At 45.6% G+C, this 16,658-nt stretch overlaps 1 protein-coding gene across 1 annotated transcript in view; it reads right to left on the bottom strand.

Annotated features, from left to right (window-relative positions):
- Positions 1–14,894, bottom strand: part of LOC310697058 (alpha-2-macroglobulin-like protein 1) — a 54,755-nt gene extending 39,861 nt beyond the window's left edge. The window contains exons 1-8 of the mRNA XM_083483289.1: positions 14,729–14,894; positions 12,017–12,200; positions 8,758–8,808; positions 8,168–8,306; positions 7,243–7,295; positions 6,742–6,762; positions 3,261–3,435; positions 690–774 (exon numbers count right to left, since the gene is read on the bottom strand). Coding sequence (XP_083339415.1) covers positions 690–774; positions 3,261–3,435; positions 6,742–6,762; positions 7,243–7,295; positions 8,168–8,306; positions 8,758–8,808; positions 12,017–12,200; positions 14,729–14,796 — 776 coding nt within the window. The 5' untranslated portion in view covers positions 14,797–14,894. The remainder of the gene's footprint in view (positions 1–689; positions 775–3,260; positions 3,436–6,741; positions 6,763–7,242; positions 7,296–8,167; positions 8,307–8,757; positions 8,809–12,016; positions 12,201–14,728) is intronic.
- Positions 14,895–16,658: the final 1,764 nt, after the last annotated feature.

Below are 16,658 nucleotides of genomic sequence, written 5' to 3'. Positions count from 1 at the left end.
TCAGAGCACTCAGCTCATGTGTAATGATAGCAAGTACATACCCAGTATGAATTCAAAGTGGCTGCCCCAGAAAACTTCCCGAGAATTTTCTGCAGCACACAGAAATCCATTCTCAATGTGCAAGGAAGGATTCCCTGACAGACAATTTGATGTGCGGAAGGGTTCTCTGAATGTAAAAAGCTAGCGGGGGGAGCACAAATGCAAATGAACAGCTGCTTCCATAAACAGAATGACGTGAGCCAAAACAACCATTTTAATACAGAGGGGGAAATCTTGGGAGTTTCGGCGCCATAGCACATTATTTTATTTTCATTTTTTAGAAGTGCAAAAATGGGGGTGAGAGGAGACAAGAGCAAACAATATACTGGTGCTACCTTACAAATTTATATTGGTTCTACTCTGATTTGACAGCCATAGTTTTACTCTCTCTTCCAAAAAAAAAAGCCTGAAAATCATAATTTGGCTCGGGTGCTAAGCATTCTCTAGCAGATTGCTTCTTTCTTGTGGTTCCCGCCAGGGAAGGAATAGCAGTTAAACAAGTATGTCCCCGCATTATAAATGTGCATTGAGACAGAGAAGGAGAAAAAGAAATAGACCCAAAGGGATGAAGAAACACATGTCAACACAGTAAAACTGTGTCTGGAAAGGTCCCATTTTAGGAACATTGTTTACCATGAAATTTTACTTACTTGGCACACACTTTGACCTGGAATTCTTCATCCGCTGTGGTGACCAATTTCGGAAACTCAATCACAACTTCAAATTTAGGCAGCTCTGTAATGAGTCAGGAAGAGAGACAGAGAAGAAAGTGAGTGTATAAAGTTCCACATGCCGCAGCTGCATCACCAAAACTGAACACTGCTCCTTCTGCACTTTTAATTATTTTAATTATTTTATTTATATACCACTTCTCTGATAAATTGGCTTCTAAGTGATTTGAAAGTAACAAAACATCTTTTTTTAAAATCATACATAAATAAAATGTACAATAAACCAATTCCATCAAAATAGTAAAGCATGCATAGTTAAAACATAGAATAAAGCAAGCCCATTAAAAATCATAGCAATTAAAACAGTTAAGAGAACAATTAAAACAGGCATGTCCAAAGTCTTTCAGGGGCCTAATCTGGCCTGCCAGTTGGTTTAATCCAGCCCCTGTGGCAGTTTATTTCCTGAGGTGAAATCCTAAAAAAAAAAGCTCAACAACTTCAATCTTGGGTCAGCCCTCATGCATGTTCACTTCATCAAATCTGGCCCTCTTTGAAAAAAGTTTGGACACCCCTGAATTAAGACAATTAGATGAGGAAGTTCAATTTGAGAGGAAAGACACACCTATACAGGTGTGTCTTTAAGAACAGGCAGAATGCCAATACTGATGGGGTTTCTCGTATTTCAGCAGGGAAGGCAGTCCACAACAGTGGCATCACCAGTGAAAAGCCCATTCCCATGCTACCGCAAGCCAAAAATATCCAGGCCATGGAAAAGCTATCCATTTCCCATTTCCCAATCTTAAATGCCTTCACTGGGCAGTGGAGGATTAGGGAGTTTTTCTAGTATCCCAATCCAGAGTTGTTTAGGGCTTTATACGTAAACAATAGGATCTTAAAACTGGTTCAGTAGCTAATAGGCAGCAAGTGCAAATCCCTTACCACTGGCGTGATATGTGCTAATAATTCACATTTCTGAATTCAAAGTCAGGAATCATTCCTAAGCTTTTGAAGGAGCATTTTTAAAAAAAACCTCTTTCACCTGTGTCTGATGCTTACTCAACATTGCTCAGGACAAGTAAGTATAGAGCTCTGCACTGGGGTGCTTTCACGTGGTTCATACTAGGGGTTTACTCTGAAATTACTTTTTGTTCACTCACTTTTTTATGGGGCATTTACATGACCTGGTCACCAAATTATTTCACCCTTCGTTTTCCCTATGGCCCTTATGACTCTTTTGAGACCTCACAGAATCTGACTGTTGTTGGAAAGAAAGGAACAGCTGTGTAAATTGTGTTTGCACTATTCTTTCATCTGTTGGAAGGGGTGTGGTTTCGCCATGTGCGGTGCCGTGGCACCCTGGGGTGCCTTGAATGATGGTCAGGGGTGCTGCGGGCAACTCTGGCCTCTGTCCCTCTTTCCTTCCCTCCCTCTCCTCTGATGCCTTCTTGCATCTCTGCCTTCCAAAGGCTTGTGCAACTGTTGTGCAGCCCTGGCTACAAGCTCCACAGGCAAATGGTGCCTCTGGGGCTGGTCAGGGAGTGCTGGTTACTAGGAGCTGAGGCGGACTCCGAGTGAGTAAGCAAGCAAGCAAGGTGAGGAAGCCTAGTCAGCCAGTCCCCCTGCCCTTGCTTTTGGGAATGGGCAGACAATTCCCGGGCACCTGTGGGTCAGTGTGAGGAGGCACCTCTCTTTGAGGCGGGTGGGGGGCAGCTCAGAGACCAGGGGCGGCAGCACCAGAGGACTCCCAAGGAGAGGGGAGAGGAAAGGAGGCTGAGGGAACACTCCCCAAGGGAGGGTGTTCAAAAACGGGTGAGCGGCTGCCAGCTCTGCAGGCAAGGGGTGACATAACTGGGCTCCTGAGCCCCACAGGGGTGTTGCGGGAAGAATGTGGTTGGTCAAGGGAGTTGTGGACTCAAAAACGTTGAAAACCTCTGCCCTGGGGCAATTCCTTTGGCAGAATTTCCCAGAGCTTTGGAGAACATCACTAAGGTCAACTGACATCTGTCGCAAGTGGTGTGGGAATGGGGGAAAGTCTGCATCTTTGCATCAGTAGTTCACATCCTGGGTTCAGATTATAAACAGATGTTGGTGAAGGGAGCTTCTCCCTCCATCTCTCTGCCCACGTGGCAATGAGAGGAGAAACGGCAAGCAATGGCACTGAGTGATTTCAGTTTTACACCGCCATCTTTTGTGTGCCAACTCACATATAAGAATAACAGTTTTCAAGATGGGAGTCTAATTAAGGAGCTTGCCTTTCTCTGCGGGGGGTAGAGGTTCACTTTTTATTTAATAAAATAAAATTTAAAAATCCAAATATCTAAGGCAACTTGGATTCCTAGCCAGGACAGGTATGCTGTAAATTCAATCAATAACAAAAATACTGTATCCCTATCGCTACATATTATACCAAACAGAGTGAAAGGAAGGAATAATAATAATGTAATAGCCTGTATTCCTTTTCTTGTTAGCACATGCGTGAGCGCGCGCGCACACACACACACACACACACACACACACTGCAACCAGAGTGGTCTCCCTTTGAAATCTCACCGTATTCTGCCACCATGAACTCTTTTCTTGAATCCTGACGTGCAAAAAGTAAACTTCCAACTGCTATGAGGTATCGTCCCACGACTGCTTCGGAGGCCAGAGGAAAAGACAGGTCCACAAAGCCATTTTGAGGCTTCACATCCACCCACTGGCCTATTTGGTTTTCATTAGGATCCTGGGCACAGGGATAAGACCAAAAAGACTGTGATGTTTGTGTGGTTTGTAACATCACAAAAGCAGTCAAATACAACATTTCCTGTTTGCCCAGAGCGGACACACAGGAGAATGTTGCTCCAGCCAGGAGGACTTCCTGTCACACCTGGTCTGGAGCATCCTCTCCCTGTATGTGACCAGGTAGATGGGTGTGACCTTCTGAGACCCCATAAAAGGGCTGGTCACACAGCCATCTTTCTCTTGATGCTCTTCCTCTTGTACTATCTTAATACCTTTTGCTGTGTGCTGGCTCTCGGCCAGCAGCACATGGGCTCATTTCTCACAAGAGGATGAACCCACACTTTTCTCTGTATCTGTAACTGCAAGCTAAAGCTGCCTTCAGGATCACACTATGGACTGAATGTGAGTAAACCTTATCATTACTTTAAAAGAAGATAGTAATCGTTGTCGTTGTCGTTTTAAGAGGGAACAAAAGGGGATTTACCAGGAACAAATCCAATCTGGACAAACCAGACTGGATTGCTTAACTCAAGTGATTCTCACGAATCCAGTCCATTAGCTTCCTGCTATGTACATGGTAATGCTACAAGCTAACTAGCGTGAGTGAGGAAGGATAATATTAATCAATATATCCTCTCCTACTGTCCTCAACATTCCCACAGTTCATTCACTTGGCTGCAGTCTTCAGCAATACTGAGGCTGTGCCCCAACAGAGCACTGTGCAAGTGGCCCACAAAAGTCGACATACCGTATTTATCCATGCATAAGACGCCCCCATGTATAAGACGCCCCCTACTTTGGGGTACCACAAATTTAGAAAATGGGCATATGCACTATCCGTGTATAAGACGCCCCCACATTTTAACCTTATTTTAAAGTAAAAAAACCCCTAGTCTTATACACAGAAAAGTACGGTACTTCTGTTTTTTCAGTCAGCATCTTCCTTGATATTCTGCCGCTTGCTGTCTACGCCGGCGGATGGGGCTTGGGGGGAAAATATCCTAGCCGTGGGTTTGCCACCTTGCTTGTTTTTGCACCCGCAATCATTTCCCTTCCGTTCCACTACTCTGTTGCTGCGATCTTTATCAGCTCCATTCCTTTATCCACCAGATCCCAATATCTGTAGCTATATGACGGACTGATAATTATTATTATTATCTGCTATTGCACCCACTTCTGAGTGTACCCACAACACTCCCTCCTCTGCGAAGGGGCAGAAAGCAAAACTCATGCAAAGGGGTTTTATCCCCTGGGATCTGTGAAGGAGTGAGAAGAGAGCTGTCACAGAGGGAAGATGCTATTTAATATTGTTGCATAATACACTCTGCAAAAAAAAACAACAACATGGAAGGGACAGTATTGCATACCGTATTTCACTGCCTAATGATCACATTTTTTGTGCTGATTTTTCCTTTGCAAACAAAGGGGTATGTGCAACCATTACATGAGGAAAAACCTGGTGACCATGTAGGGTTGCCATATGTCTGGAATTTCCTGGACATAGCCTGGATTTGGCCGTTGGAAACAGTGCTGATGGAATTCAAGTGAGGTCCCAATCAAAGAAGAATTTAATCAACTTAAATTGATGGAATATGCGCAGCTTGCAGATTTAATATACAGAATAAGAGAACAAGAAGAATATACATTTAAAGAAGACTGGAAAGTGTTTACTGATTATTTGGGTGAAAGTTGAGTACATTTAAAAACACTGGTAGCATTAAGATAAATTCAGCCGTGTAAATATGTTTTGATGGTGTAACAATGGATTACTGAATGGTTTAGTTCATGTTAAAATATGCAGGGATGTATGGTGTGCAAAATGAACCACGGAAAGAGAAGAAGGGAAGTCATTAATTTAAGGTTGTCCAAATGATTATCTTGATATGCGAATTAGAAAAACATAAGAAAAACTATTTTTTTTAAAAAGGAAACTGTGCTGAAATATCCGGGAAACATATGACAGCCCATGTCAGTAGTGTAGATTTTGGCAAATTTCCCTTAACAACAAAAAGCTTTGCCCAAACCAACTTTTGTGTCTGGATTTTCACCTTTTGAAATATGGCAGCCCTACATGATGTGGTGAGGAAACAAGGTGCTCCATGCCCAGGGCTGGATTTAGGTTTGATGAGGCCCTAGGCTACTAAAGGTAATGGGGCCCTTTATATGTCCAGCTGTCCTTTGTCAACAACAAATTGTTGCAGGTTTTTTTGTGTTGAATATATGCTATATGGTAATTTATGAACCTAATAGGTATCTAAAGCCATTTGCACATAACAAAATACATATTTTATCAAAGAACCTCCTGGGATTTTCTTCCTTTAATTTTTTTTTTTTTTTTTGAGCCCCCAATAGAGTGGAGCCCTAAGCTATAGCTTGTTTAGCTTATATGTAAATCCAGCACTGTCCGTACCTTAATGTATCCACCGTACAGTTTAGATCTCGTGGGAAGAGGCAAGTCTTGTGAGTCTCTTGTGCCTCACTCTCCCCTCTTGCTTGCCTGCCTGCCCACCTCCACCAGTTGCCTTCAGCCAGTAAGAGCATGCGCGGTGAAAGTAGCCCTGCAACTATTATGTGGGGACTACTCTGGGACACGGATGCCGCTGTGGGTTAAACCACAGAGCCTAGGACTTGCCAATCAGAAGGTTGGCGGTTCGAATCCCCACGTCGGGGTGAGCTCCCGTTGCTCGGTCCCTGCTCCTGCCAACCTAGCAGTTCAAAAGCACTTCAAAGTGCAAGTAGATAAATAGGTTCCACTCCAGCGGGAAGGAAAACGGCGTTCCCGTGTGCTGCTCTGGTTCGCCAGAAGCAGCTTAGTCATGCTGGCCACATGACCCGGAAGTGTACGCCGGCTCCCTCAGCTCTTTACTCTGGGACCATTTTTGGGGTCATTAAAAGGAGGGAGTGACTATTACGGGGTGGCGACTTGGATGTGATTAAATACAGCACTTCCGCACGGTTTGTTACTATAACAAATAATTCTCAGTCTCTCATATAGCTACAATTATTGGGATCTGTATATAAATTTTGTAATTTATCATTCAATCGCTCTCCCCTCCCCCCCCCCCATCTTACATTTTATTGTGTAGATATGCAAAGAGGTCTCAAAAGGCATGGAGGTTGCACACTGGGTCAGTATGCACGTGCGTGAAAGTGAAACGCCCCTTTCCACCCCCATTCCACCCCCGCCCCACCCTTTTCATGACATCTTTTATGACATTTCCAAGTCACTTCTGGATTTGGCACTGTGCGCGTGTGCACAATTGTGCACCAATTGGTCACGCCTAAAACGGCAATTGCCTGTACTTACAGTCAACTGTATCAAAGGGATCTGCAAAGAATGAAGGAGAGAGACAAGAGTCAGAAAGAGCACAAAATCAGCCTCATGAGGAAAAGAATAGCCTCCAGTTCCCGCAAAATTCTGCAAAGCCAGCAAAATAATTTAGATCAAGTGAACCTGCCTTGCGTAAACCAGTCGTTTCTGACCTGCTGCCCTCCATACATTTTGGACTACAATTCCCATCATCCCTAGCAAGGCCAGCCTACCCATGAGGCAAGGTGATTGCCTTGGGTGACAGAATCCACCAGGACAGCAGATCCCAATGTGGATCTTTCTTTCCCCCCATTGTTCCTGTTGTAGATCTCCCCTCACGCTTTCTTCCTTGGTAAGGAAGGAGGCGCCATTTTGGCCTCAGGTGCCATAATGTCTTGGAGCAGAGAGGCAATGACAAGACCCTTCTGGTATGAATGCTTCTGCACAGACCTTGAATGGAAAGCCTTTGCTCCTTGTGATACCGGGAGTAATACTCACCGTTTCATCAATGGCCTTAAATTCTTCATCAAGCCTCACAATGCGAAACCTGACTAAAAAAAGCAAATGCATGCATGTTATTTGCTATTGAAAATAATTTTTTAAAGAGTAGATGTTCTTCTGTCTTAGGCTCTGTCTTATTTGAGTTTCATTCTCTACTTCATGTTGCTGTATATTTTTTTTCAAAAAAGAAAAGAAAACAGAAGTAGGTGCTAATCTTTCGTTTCCCCTTCACTTCTGTTTTTCCTGCTATGTTATTTGCAACATAGATTTTGCTTATGCTAATTTAGCTTGTGTGAGCTTATGCTCCCCTGCAGATGATCAGGGTCTACTGTGGCTTAGCAGCTTAGCTTTTACAATGCTTATTGTAATAGTTTCACATCACCCCACCCCAAAAGATGAAACAGCTGCTTCAGTCACCTTCCAGGTTCTTCTGGCCACTCATGCAGACCCTCCAAGTGTCCCTATTTTCCAGGGATAGTCCCAGATTTACAGAAGCCATCCCTGTTTATGATTTGATCCCAGAATGTCCTACTTTTCCATAAGGTAAAGGTAAAGGGACCCCTGACCATTAGGTCCAGTCGTGACCGACTCTGGGGTTGCAGCGCTCATCTCGCTTTACAGGCTGAGATAACTGGCGTTTGTCCGCTCTGCAGACAGTTTTTTCGGGTCATGTGGCCAGTTTGACTAAGCCGCTTCTGGCACAACAGAACACCGACACTGCACTTTTTGGCATGCTTTCGAACTGCTAGGTTGGCAGGAGCTGGGACCAAGCAACGGGAGCTCACCCCGTCACGGGGATTCGAACTGCCGACCTTTTGATCAGCAAGCCCTAGGCTCAGTGGTTTAGACCACAGCGCCACCCGTGTCCCTTTATTATGGAATAGGGCATCCCTGTTTGCATCAGAGGTATGATTATGCCTACCTGTCTCTCCAGGCTTGTAAAAGGGCTTGTCTGGCTCTATAATATGCCTGACATAAGCGTCCTGAACCAGCACCTTCTTCCTTTCCAAAAAGATGGTCTTGCCCGCTCGTATTATGACATACACGCTGGCCAATTCTTCCTTCCAATCCTAAAGGAGGGGGGGGGGGAACTGTTTCAACAGCAAGAGGACTGAGGAGAGAAGCATATTTTGCAGCGGGAAGCTAAAGGAGGGGGGGAAAACTGTTTCAACAGCAAGAGGACTGAGGAGAGAAGCTTATTTTGCAGCTGGAGAAGATACCAGAGCATCCATCCAAATTTGTGATCCTCTTCTCCCCAGGAAATAGGGAAACAAGATCAAAAATTCTTCCCTTTATTATCCACACACAAAAGCTTTCTTTGCTTCCCTTTCTGCCCAGACACACTGTGGTTTGCTCCTCCATCCTTGTCTCTGCCACCCCATTTCCTCCCCCCTCCGCCTCACTTTTCCCTCTTCCTCCCGAGTTGTTCATACAGTCTCTCCCTCTTCTGTTATGCGAATCCTTCCAGTGATCAGAAGGAAGGAATGGTTGGAAGCAGCAGCAAAGACTTACGGGTAGTTGATGTTCTTCCACTGGCTTCTTCCTGGGAACAAAGGCTGGGACCTAAAGAGAAAGAAACTGATTGGTGGAGGAAAAAGAGGGGAGAAAAGTAAAATTCACACAGAACTTCACCTGTGCCATAGAATTGTAGAGTTGGCAGGGGCACCAAGGGTCATCTAGTCCAGCCCCCTGCAATGCAGGAATCACAACTATTGAACCTTAATCATATTACCGCAATCTAATTCAAAAATGCACCTAAATAAAATTATAATACAGTGGTACCTCGGGTTACATACGCTTCAGGTTACATACGCTTCAGGTTACAGACTCCGCTAACCCAGAAATAGTGCTTCAGGTTAAGAACTTTGCTTCAGGATAAGAACAGAAATCGTGCTCCGGCAGCGCAGCGGCCGCAGGAGGCCCCACAGTTTCAGGTTAAGTACGGACCTCCAGAATGAATTAAGTACTTAACCCGAGGTACCACTGTACATTACTTGGCAGCGTTGGTTTTATTTTTAAAGGTACGCACAGCTATTTTTGACCTCAGAACACGTTCAGATTGGTCCACAATACAGTGGTGCCTTGCAAGACGAAAAGAATCCGTTCTGTGATTCTCTTCGTCTAGCGGTTTTTTCGTCTTGCGAAGCAAGCCCATTGATGGATTAGTGGATTAGCGCTATTAGCGGCTTTTAGAGGCTTATCTGCTGATCGGATCAGCTGATAAGCGGCTTAGCGGCTTAGAAAAAGGGGGGAGGGGAAAAACCCGCAGGAACTCGCAAGACATTGTCATCTTGCGAAGCAAGCCCATAGGAAATTCGTTTTGCGAAGCACCTCCAAAACGGAAAACTCTTTCGTCTAGCGAGTTTTCCGTCTTGCGAGGCATTCGTCTTGCGGGGCACCACTGTAAATACATCCACATGAAACAAGCTTGTAAAGAGGAACTTACCTATAAGCCTGGAAGTGGTTCTGAGGATGTGTAACAATTACCATTTACTCTGGCTCCAACGTGCTCTCGCCACTAGTGTTTGAAACCGAGTACACATGGCGTGAGCAGCAATCCATCTGAACCCTGTAATTCCTGAGAAATACTGGTGGTTGGTTTCCTTTCCCTTGAACCCGCTTCCATCCAATTTAAAAAACATAAGTGACAGCTAAGCTGAGGGATGTAGATTTTCAACATCCATTCTGAATGCAGAAATAGATGATGGCTTCACTGCATCGGAATTCACAGGTGGCTAGTCAGAGCTTTTTCCATCCTTTCTCTTTCAGGCTATGGGTGTTTGCCCCAAACAACTTACACTGATATTTCATTTATTGAATTTATATCCCATCCTTCCTCCTGAAACAGCAAACACGTCCACATTTTTAAAAGCATCCTAAAACAGTTTGAACATTCTAACAGCCGTTGCAGTTAAAGACATGTAAAATATCTGTGTGGGCAGATGAGCTCATAACAATTGTCTTGGGTTCAAAGCATTTGCAATAATAGGATAATATTCAGGGGGGGGATCAGCTGTTTTGGCTAGAGGATGGGGACAGAAAAGTGCTTGGATGAATGCAACCTGTCACTCCCAGTACGTTTCTGAGCCCAATTCAAAGTGTTGGTGCCAACCTTTAAAGCCCTAAACGGACTCGGCCCAGTATACCTGAAGGAGCGTCTCCACCCCCATTGTTCTGCCCGGACACTGAGTTCCAGCACCAAGGACCTTCTGGCGGTTCCCTTACTGCGAGAAGTGAGGTTACAGGGAATCAGGCAGAGGGCCTTCTCAGTAGTGGCGCCCGCCCTGTGGAACGCCCTCCCTTCAGATGTCAAGGAAATAAACAACTATCTGACTTTTAGAAGACATCTGAAGGCAACCATGTATCGGGAAATTTTTAATGTCTAATGTTTTACAATTTTTTATGTGTTGTAAGCCACCCAGAGTGGCTGGGGAAACCCAGCCGGATGGACAGGGTATACATAATAAAATTATTATTATTATTATTATTATTATTATTATTATTATTATTATTATTATTATATTGCTGGACCCTTGACCGGACACTGATATGACTATTTCCACAGATAAACTGTTGCCCCTGCAATATTATCTCTCACCTACCCTGCCCCCCACTTCTTGTCATAGGTTTACATGGGTTGGACTGGGGCAACTCGCCATCCGATCATGGCACCAACTCACGTGGTGTGTTGTACTAAGCCTTAGGAGGGTTCACTGCAGCGATGGCAATCTCTACCACAGCTAGTGTGCTGCCTTGTTCCGTCCTTCACTGTGACCTGCTGTCCTTATCTAGCTAAGAAGCGAGAGCATCTTCTACTGCAGTGTTTCCCAACCGGTGTTCCGCGGCACACAAGTGTGCCGTGAGATGTTGCCTGGTGTGCGGCGAGATGTTGCCTGGAGGGAGGCGGGCGAGGGCGTTTGCTTCCCGGAGGACTTGTGGGAAGCCGCCCCTTCCCTGGGCGACGCGCCGACTCGCGCCTCCGGAGTCAGTCCCGAGGGCTCTCGGAGGGACTCGCGAGCGACGGCGCGGCGGCTCCAGGGCGCGCTCAGCCGGGCCGCCGCGCGCCCCCGCTGCAGCTGCCCGGCGTGGAGCGCGACGCGGAGCCGGCCGGGCTTGGAGGCGCCCAGGTAGGGCCGAGCCGGGCGGGGGCGGGGAGGTCTCGGTTTGCTGCGGGCGCAGGAGGGCGAGCGGGAGAGGGGGAGCCGTTGGGTCTCCTGGAAGGAAGCGAGGCGGCGGCTGAGGGGGATGCAGCCCCGTCCCCAGCAACAGGCGCTCCTCGAAGTGAGGCCACAAGTCGGGGCTCGGACAGGGCCTGGAAGCAGCGGCTCCGGCTCTTGGGAGCGGAGAAGGGGACTTCGAAAGCGGCCTGGAGGAGAAAAGCCCCGATGCAGTGAGAGCGGGGAGCGTGCTGCCTTGTCCAGGCCTCCTCGCTTTGTGCCGTCCGCTGCCGGGAGCAGGACACGGGGGCTCCTCGTTCGCATGCTTTCCCGGGTGATCGGTGAGGGTTAGGGTTAGGGTCCCTCAGTCCCTCGCTTTGCTGCCTCCTGCCCCCCCCACCCCCAAAGCTTGGAGGTTCCCCGGCAAGGGGGAGGGAAAAAAATTGAAAACTTTCACTTTTGTGCGTCCCTCCCGGCGTGACGCTGCGCGCTGACGTCACGGGGCTGTAATGGTGGTGTGCCGCGAGATTTTTTTCATCAAACAAGTGTGCCTTTGCCCAAAAAAGGTTGGGAAACACTGTTCTACTGAGTGGCTTGCAATGGATGAAACTTGCCTGGAAGCTGATGCATTTGTGGGTCCCTGGCTTCTCCACATCCATCTCCAGCAGGGTGTGGTTCTGCAACGTCATCTCTAATGTCACCGACACGTGGCCCGTCCATGGCAGGGACATCATTTGCACACAAAACTTTTCTGTATTGGGATGGCGGATGATTGCAGGGAAGGCCACCAGATAGCGGCTGCGAGAGAAAAGAGAGGGGGACATCCTATGATCTGTAAGGCCTTTCCTGACAGTTTTGGAGAAATTGTACTTTAGCAGTTGCTGCAAAGTTGCTCTGTGGGATCCAGACACTTTTAATTAAGTTATTTTATTTTTAAAAAAAATATTAGTTTTACATTAATTTATACATAGCAAGGGTGGCACTGTGGGTTAAACCACAGAGCCTAGGACTTGCCGATCAGAAGATCAGCGGTTTGAATCCCCGCGATGGGGTGAGCTCCCGCTGCTCGGTCCCTGCTCCTGTCAACCTAGCAGTTTGAAAGCATGCCAAAGTGCAAGTAGATAAATAGGTACCACTCCGGCGGGAAGGTAAATAGCATTTCCGTGCACTGCTCTGGTTCGCCAGAAGCAGCTTAGTCCTGCTGGCCATGTGACCCAGAAGCTGTACACCGGCTCCCTCGGCCAGTAAAGCGAGATGAGCGCTGCAACCCCAGAGTCAGCCACGACTGGACCTAATGGTCAGGGGTCTCTTTACCTTTACAGTGGTACCTCGCAAGACGAATGCCTCGCAAGACAAAAAACTCGCTAGACGAAAGGTTTTTCCGTTTTTGATTTGCCTCGCAAGACGAATTTCCCTATGGCCTTGCTTCGCAAGACGAAAACGTCTCGCGACTTTGTTTCCTTTGTCTAAAAACAAAGACATGTTTTGTTTATAAAGTTAATTTATTTTCCCTTCAATTTTTGAACTGCTCTTTACAGTATGTGTGACTTTAAAGAGCAGTTAATAAACTGTTGTTGTACCAAATTTGGCTTTGTTTGGACTTTTTTTGACCATAGGAACGTATTAATTGATCTTCAATGCATTCCTATGGGATTTCCTGATTCGCAAGACGAAAAATTCGCTAGACGACAAAACTTGCGGAACGAATTAATTTCGTCTTGCGGGGCACCACTGTATACATAATAACTTTAACCATTTCAAATCATAAAAAGAAATGGTTCTTTCAAACCTTCAGACCTCTTCCCTTCCCTCCATGGGTTCCATTTCCCCCAAAAAATATTCTTTTTCTTTTACCGTTATCCATTTGTTATATAATCGTGGATACCAAAGTTCATTTCACATTACAAGTGTCATTGTATCCCTGGCAAGATTTTAATTAAGTTATAGTCCCTTATCGGGGGGGGGGGAGAGATTACTCAGTAATTGCTAAGGCCTTTGGCCAAACAATAAACTGAAGCAAACAAACAAAACAACCTAAAATAAAAAACCTTTTTTTGTCATTGGGTGAGGGATGCAATTCTCCTGGGCAGCTGCAGGGTGTGGCAGATAAATTAGAATTATAGAATTGGAATTAGAGTTGGAAGAATTAGAGCTGGAAGGGACCCTGATGATCATCTAGACCAGGGGTAGTCAACCTTTTTATACCTACTGCCTACTAATCCATCTTTCTTGATGGTAAAATTTCCTTACCGCCCACCAACCTCAATGGAAGGAGGATTCAGCTTGTGCCATAGAGAACCCCCTACTGCCACCTAGAATCCTGAAATTCCTACTAGTGGGCGGTAGGGACCAGGTGGACAACCCCTGATCTAGACTAACTCCCCAAAATGCTGGAATACGCAGCTGTCCCATACAGGGATCAAACCTGCAACCCTGGTGTTATCAGCATCATGCCCTAACCACCTGAGCTATCCAGGCTCAGCTTAAAGGTTAGGCATGAGGGAAAGTCACAAAATTGGGGCAGGAGACTAGTTTAGATTATGTATGGTGTGGGGAAAGTTTTCTCCTAGAACCCAACGGAGCTGAATGTTGCAAGAAATAACTCCCCACAGCATACAGTTAAGCTATAGAATTAGCTCCAGCAACAAGCAGACTTCTATGTCATTCAGTGGAAATTGTTTCTGAGTAAATGTGCATAAAATAGAGCTGCATGCCTGGGAGGAGAATACCTGGAGGTTCTCCATTCAAAGCAATTCAACAAGTCAATTTAAACCCGGTGCCTGAAAGTGCTCTAAAATCTGCCTCTGTGCGGAAGATAACCTGAGCCAATGTCACCCACATATGAAAGTGAGCTCAGCATTATCGCTCTCTGCCCCATGTGCCCATCTGCATTCTTTCTTTCTATTTAGTTTTTTATTTATACTTTTCAAATTTATACATCTCATTAACTTTACAATCCATTTAACATTTCAAAATTTGGCTCCCCCCCCCCCTCTTTCTGCGGTTCCTTAAATTTATTATTTCATATCTTCTGCATATCCAAATTCATTTAAGTTACTCCTTTAATTGTCTGCTATAAATATATACTCTCGTGAAACTGCAGGTTATTACAATAACACTGCTAATGTTTTTATCTGTTTACAATTTATCTGCAAATATTCAATAAACCATTTCCATTCTTTTATAAAGAGTTTGTTATCTTGATTTCTTATTCTTCAGGTAAGTTTTGCCATTTCCTCATATTCCTTAAGTTTTTGTGCCCGTCTGCACTCCTGTTCCACTATGAAACTGGCTGAGCAAAGAGAAATGGAAAATTAAAATCTTACGGGTCCGATATGACTGGAGCTGTGAGTGAGAGTACAGTCAAGGCACAGAGGAGTGGGGCTGCCCCCATGGCTGAGCTGTGATGGGCAGCACAGGCTGGTTCTCCAGACACCCAGCACTGGAGATGCAGAGATCTAAATACCCTCCTAGTGATCCCTTTGTGGGTCCACCCCTGTATTTACTGTATTTACTTTGCTAAGTAATCAACGTCCTCTCCAATGTCTATGACGACAGGGCAGCATCATGCAGCTAATACAGCCGATAATTTCTTGTCAATAGGGCATTGCGAAAAATTTGGTGCAGTTTGACTTTGAGATCCATCTGAATTGAGCAATGCAAAGGGCAGCATGCAGAGAGACTCATGGAATATCTGTGACACGGATACGCCATTTACCTTCCTGCTGCAGCAGCGCCTATTTATCTACTTGCACTAGCGTGCTTTCGAACTGCTAGGTTGGCAGGAGCTGGGGCAGAGCAACAGGAGCTCACCCCATCACGGGGATTTGAACCGCTGACCTTCCAAGTGGCAAGCCCAAGAGGCTCAGTGGTTTAGACCACCACACCACCCGCTTGCTAGAATACGGCAAAAATAGTGTTGGAGCAGAACAAACAATGTACAGTATTTGACAAGAAGAGAAGAAGAAGAGTTTGGACTTGATATCCCACTTTATCACTACCCGAAGGAGTCTCAAAGTGGCTCACAATCTACTTCCCTTCCTCCCCCACAACAAACACTCTGTGAGGTGAGTGGGGCTGAGAGACTTCAGAGAAGTGTGACTAGCCCAAGGTCACCCACCAGATTAGGAGACTACCACTCTTAACCACTACACCACACTGGCAAGGAGCAACCCCCCCAAGCCCTTATTTAGAACCAAGAGAGAGGGTGTCTGTACAGTTAAACTGGGCTGTTGTAGTTCAAGGGACATAGAGATTTTTCCCTGTGTGACATGCTTTCCTGAGAACTACCAGTCTCAGAGTTCCTTATGCAAAGGAGGAGGGAGGGGGAAAGCGTCACGAATGCAGATTCCAGGGACAATGGAAGCAGTGCTGCTGGAAGGACTTACAGGATAGATAGATAGATGATAGATAGATAGATAGATAGATAGATAGATAGATAGATAGATAGATGGATAGATTCTATTTTCAGTTATGTGTACATAAGGATGTGCTGTTTTGAGGAACAACAGAAAAGCCACCAGTGGTTATTTCAGATATAGCATATTTACTTGAGTCTAATGCACACCTTTTTTTCCAAATTAGGCTATGAAAAATCGGGTGAACATTAGATTTGATGGTGCATTAGACTTGAGTAAATATAGGACTTGCATCTGAATAAACATGGCTGGGATTGCGCATTGCTGTCCTTCTGGAAATATGTTATGTCCTTTCAACTCCAGAATGTAAGGGAACATCTGCCTGAAAACTACCTACCGTACTTTTTCATGTATAAGACTAGGTTTTTTCCAGTAAACATCATGCTAAAAAGTGGGGGTCATCTTATACATGGGTAGTGCATAGCATAGACGTTTGATTGGTTGCTGCCATGGCTATCAAAGGCTTTTGTGCGTGTTATTGGTTGCTGTGTGGGTGGTGCTGATTGGGCGACGCTGTGGCAATTTGCAGCCTCTGCTGGCTTGGGGACAGATGAGAGGCGGATTTAGCACTGCGTGCTGGTGAGCGATTGTCAGCAAAAAAAACCCTCAACAACTCTGGGCAATCCTCTGCAAAAAAGATCAACCAGTTTGTGCCATCTCACCCCATTTTCTAAATTTGAGTCCCCCAAAATAGGGGGCATCTTATACATGGGGCGCATTATACACGGAAAAGTACGGTACATTTCCGGTTTGGGAATCAAAATCAAGGGATAAAAATGTTGGGGTGCAGGAAAATCCAGCATAACTTCCTGAGCTGTGCATTTCATCCCACAAAAAT

The sequence above is a fragment of the Podarcis liolepis genome (assembly GCF_965112155.1).
Source record: "Podarcis liolepis genome assembly, chromosome: 17".
NCBI classification, from domain to species: domain Eukaryota; kingdom Metazoa; phylum Chordata; class Lepidosauria; order Squamata; family Lacertidae; genus Podarcis; species Podarcis liolepis.
Note: the sequence above shows the minus strand (reverse complement) of the source record. Positions and strands in the feature narration are given on the sequence as shown.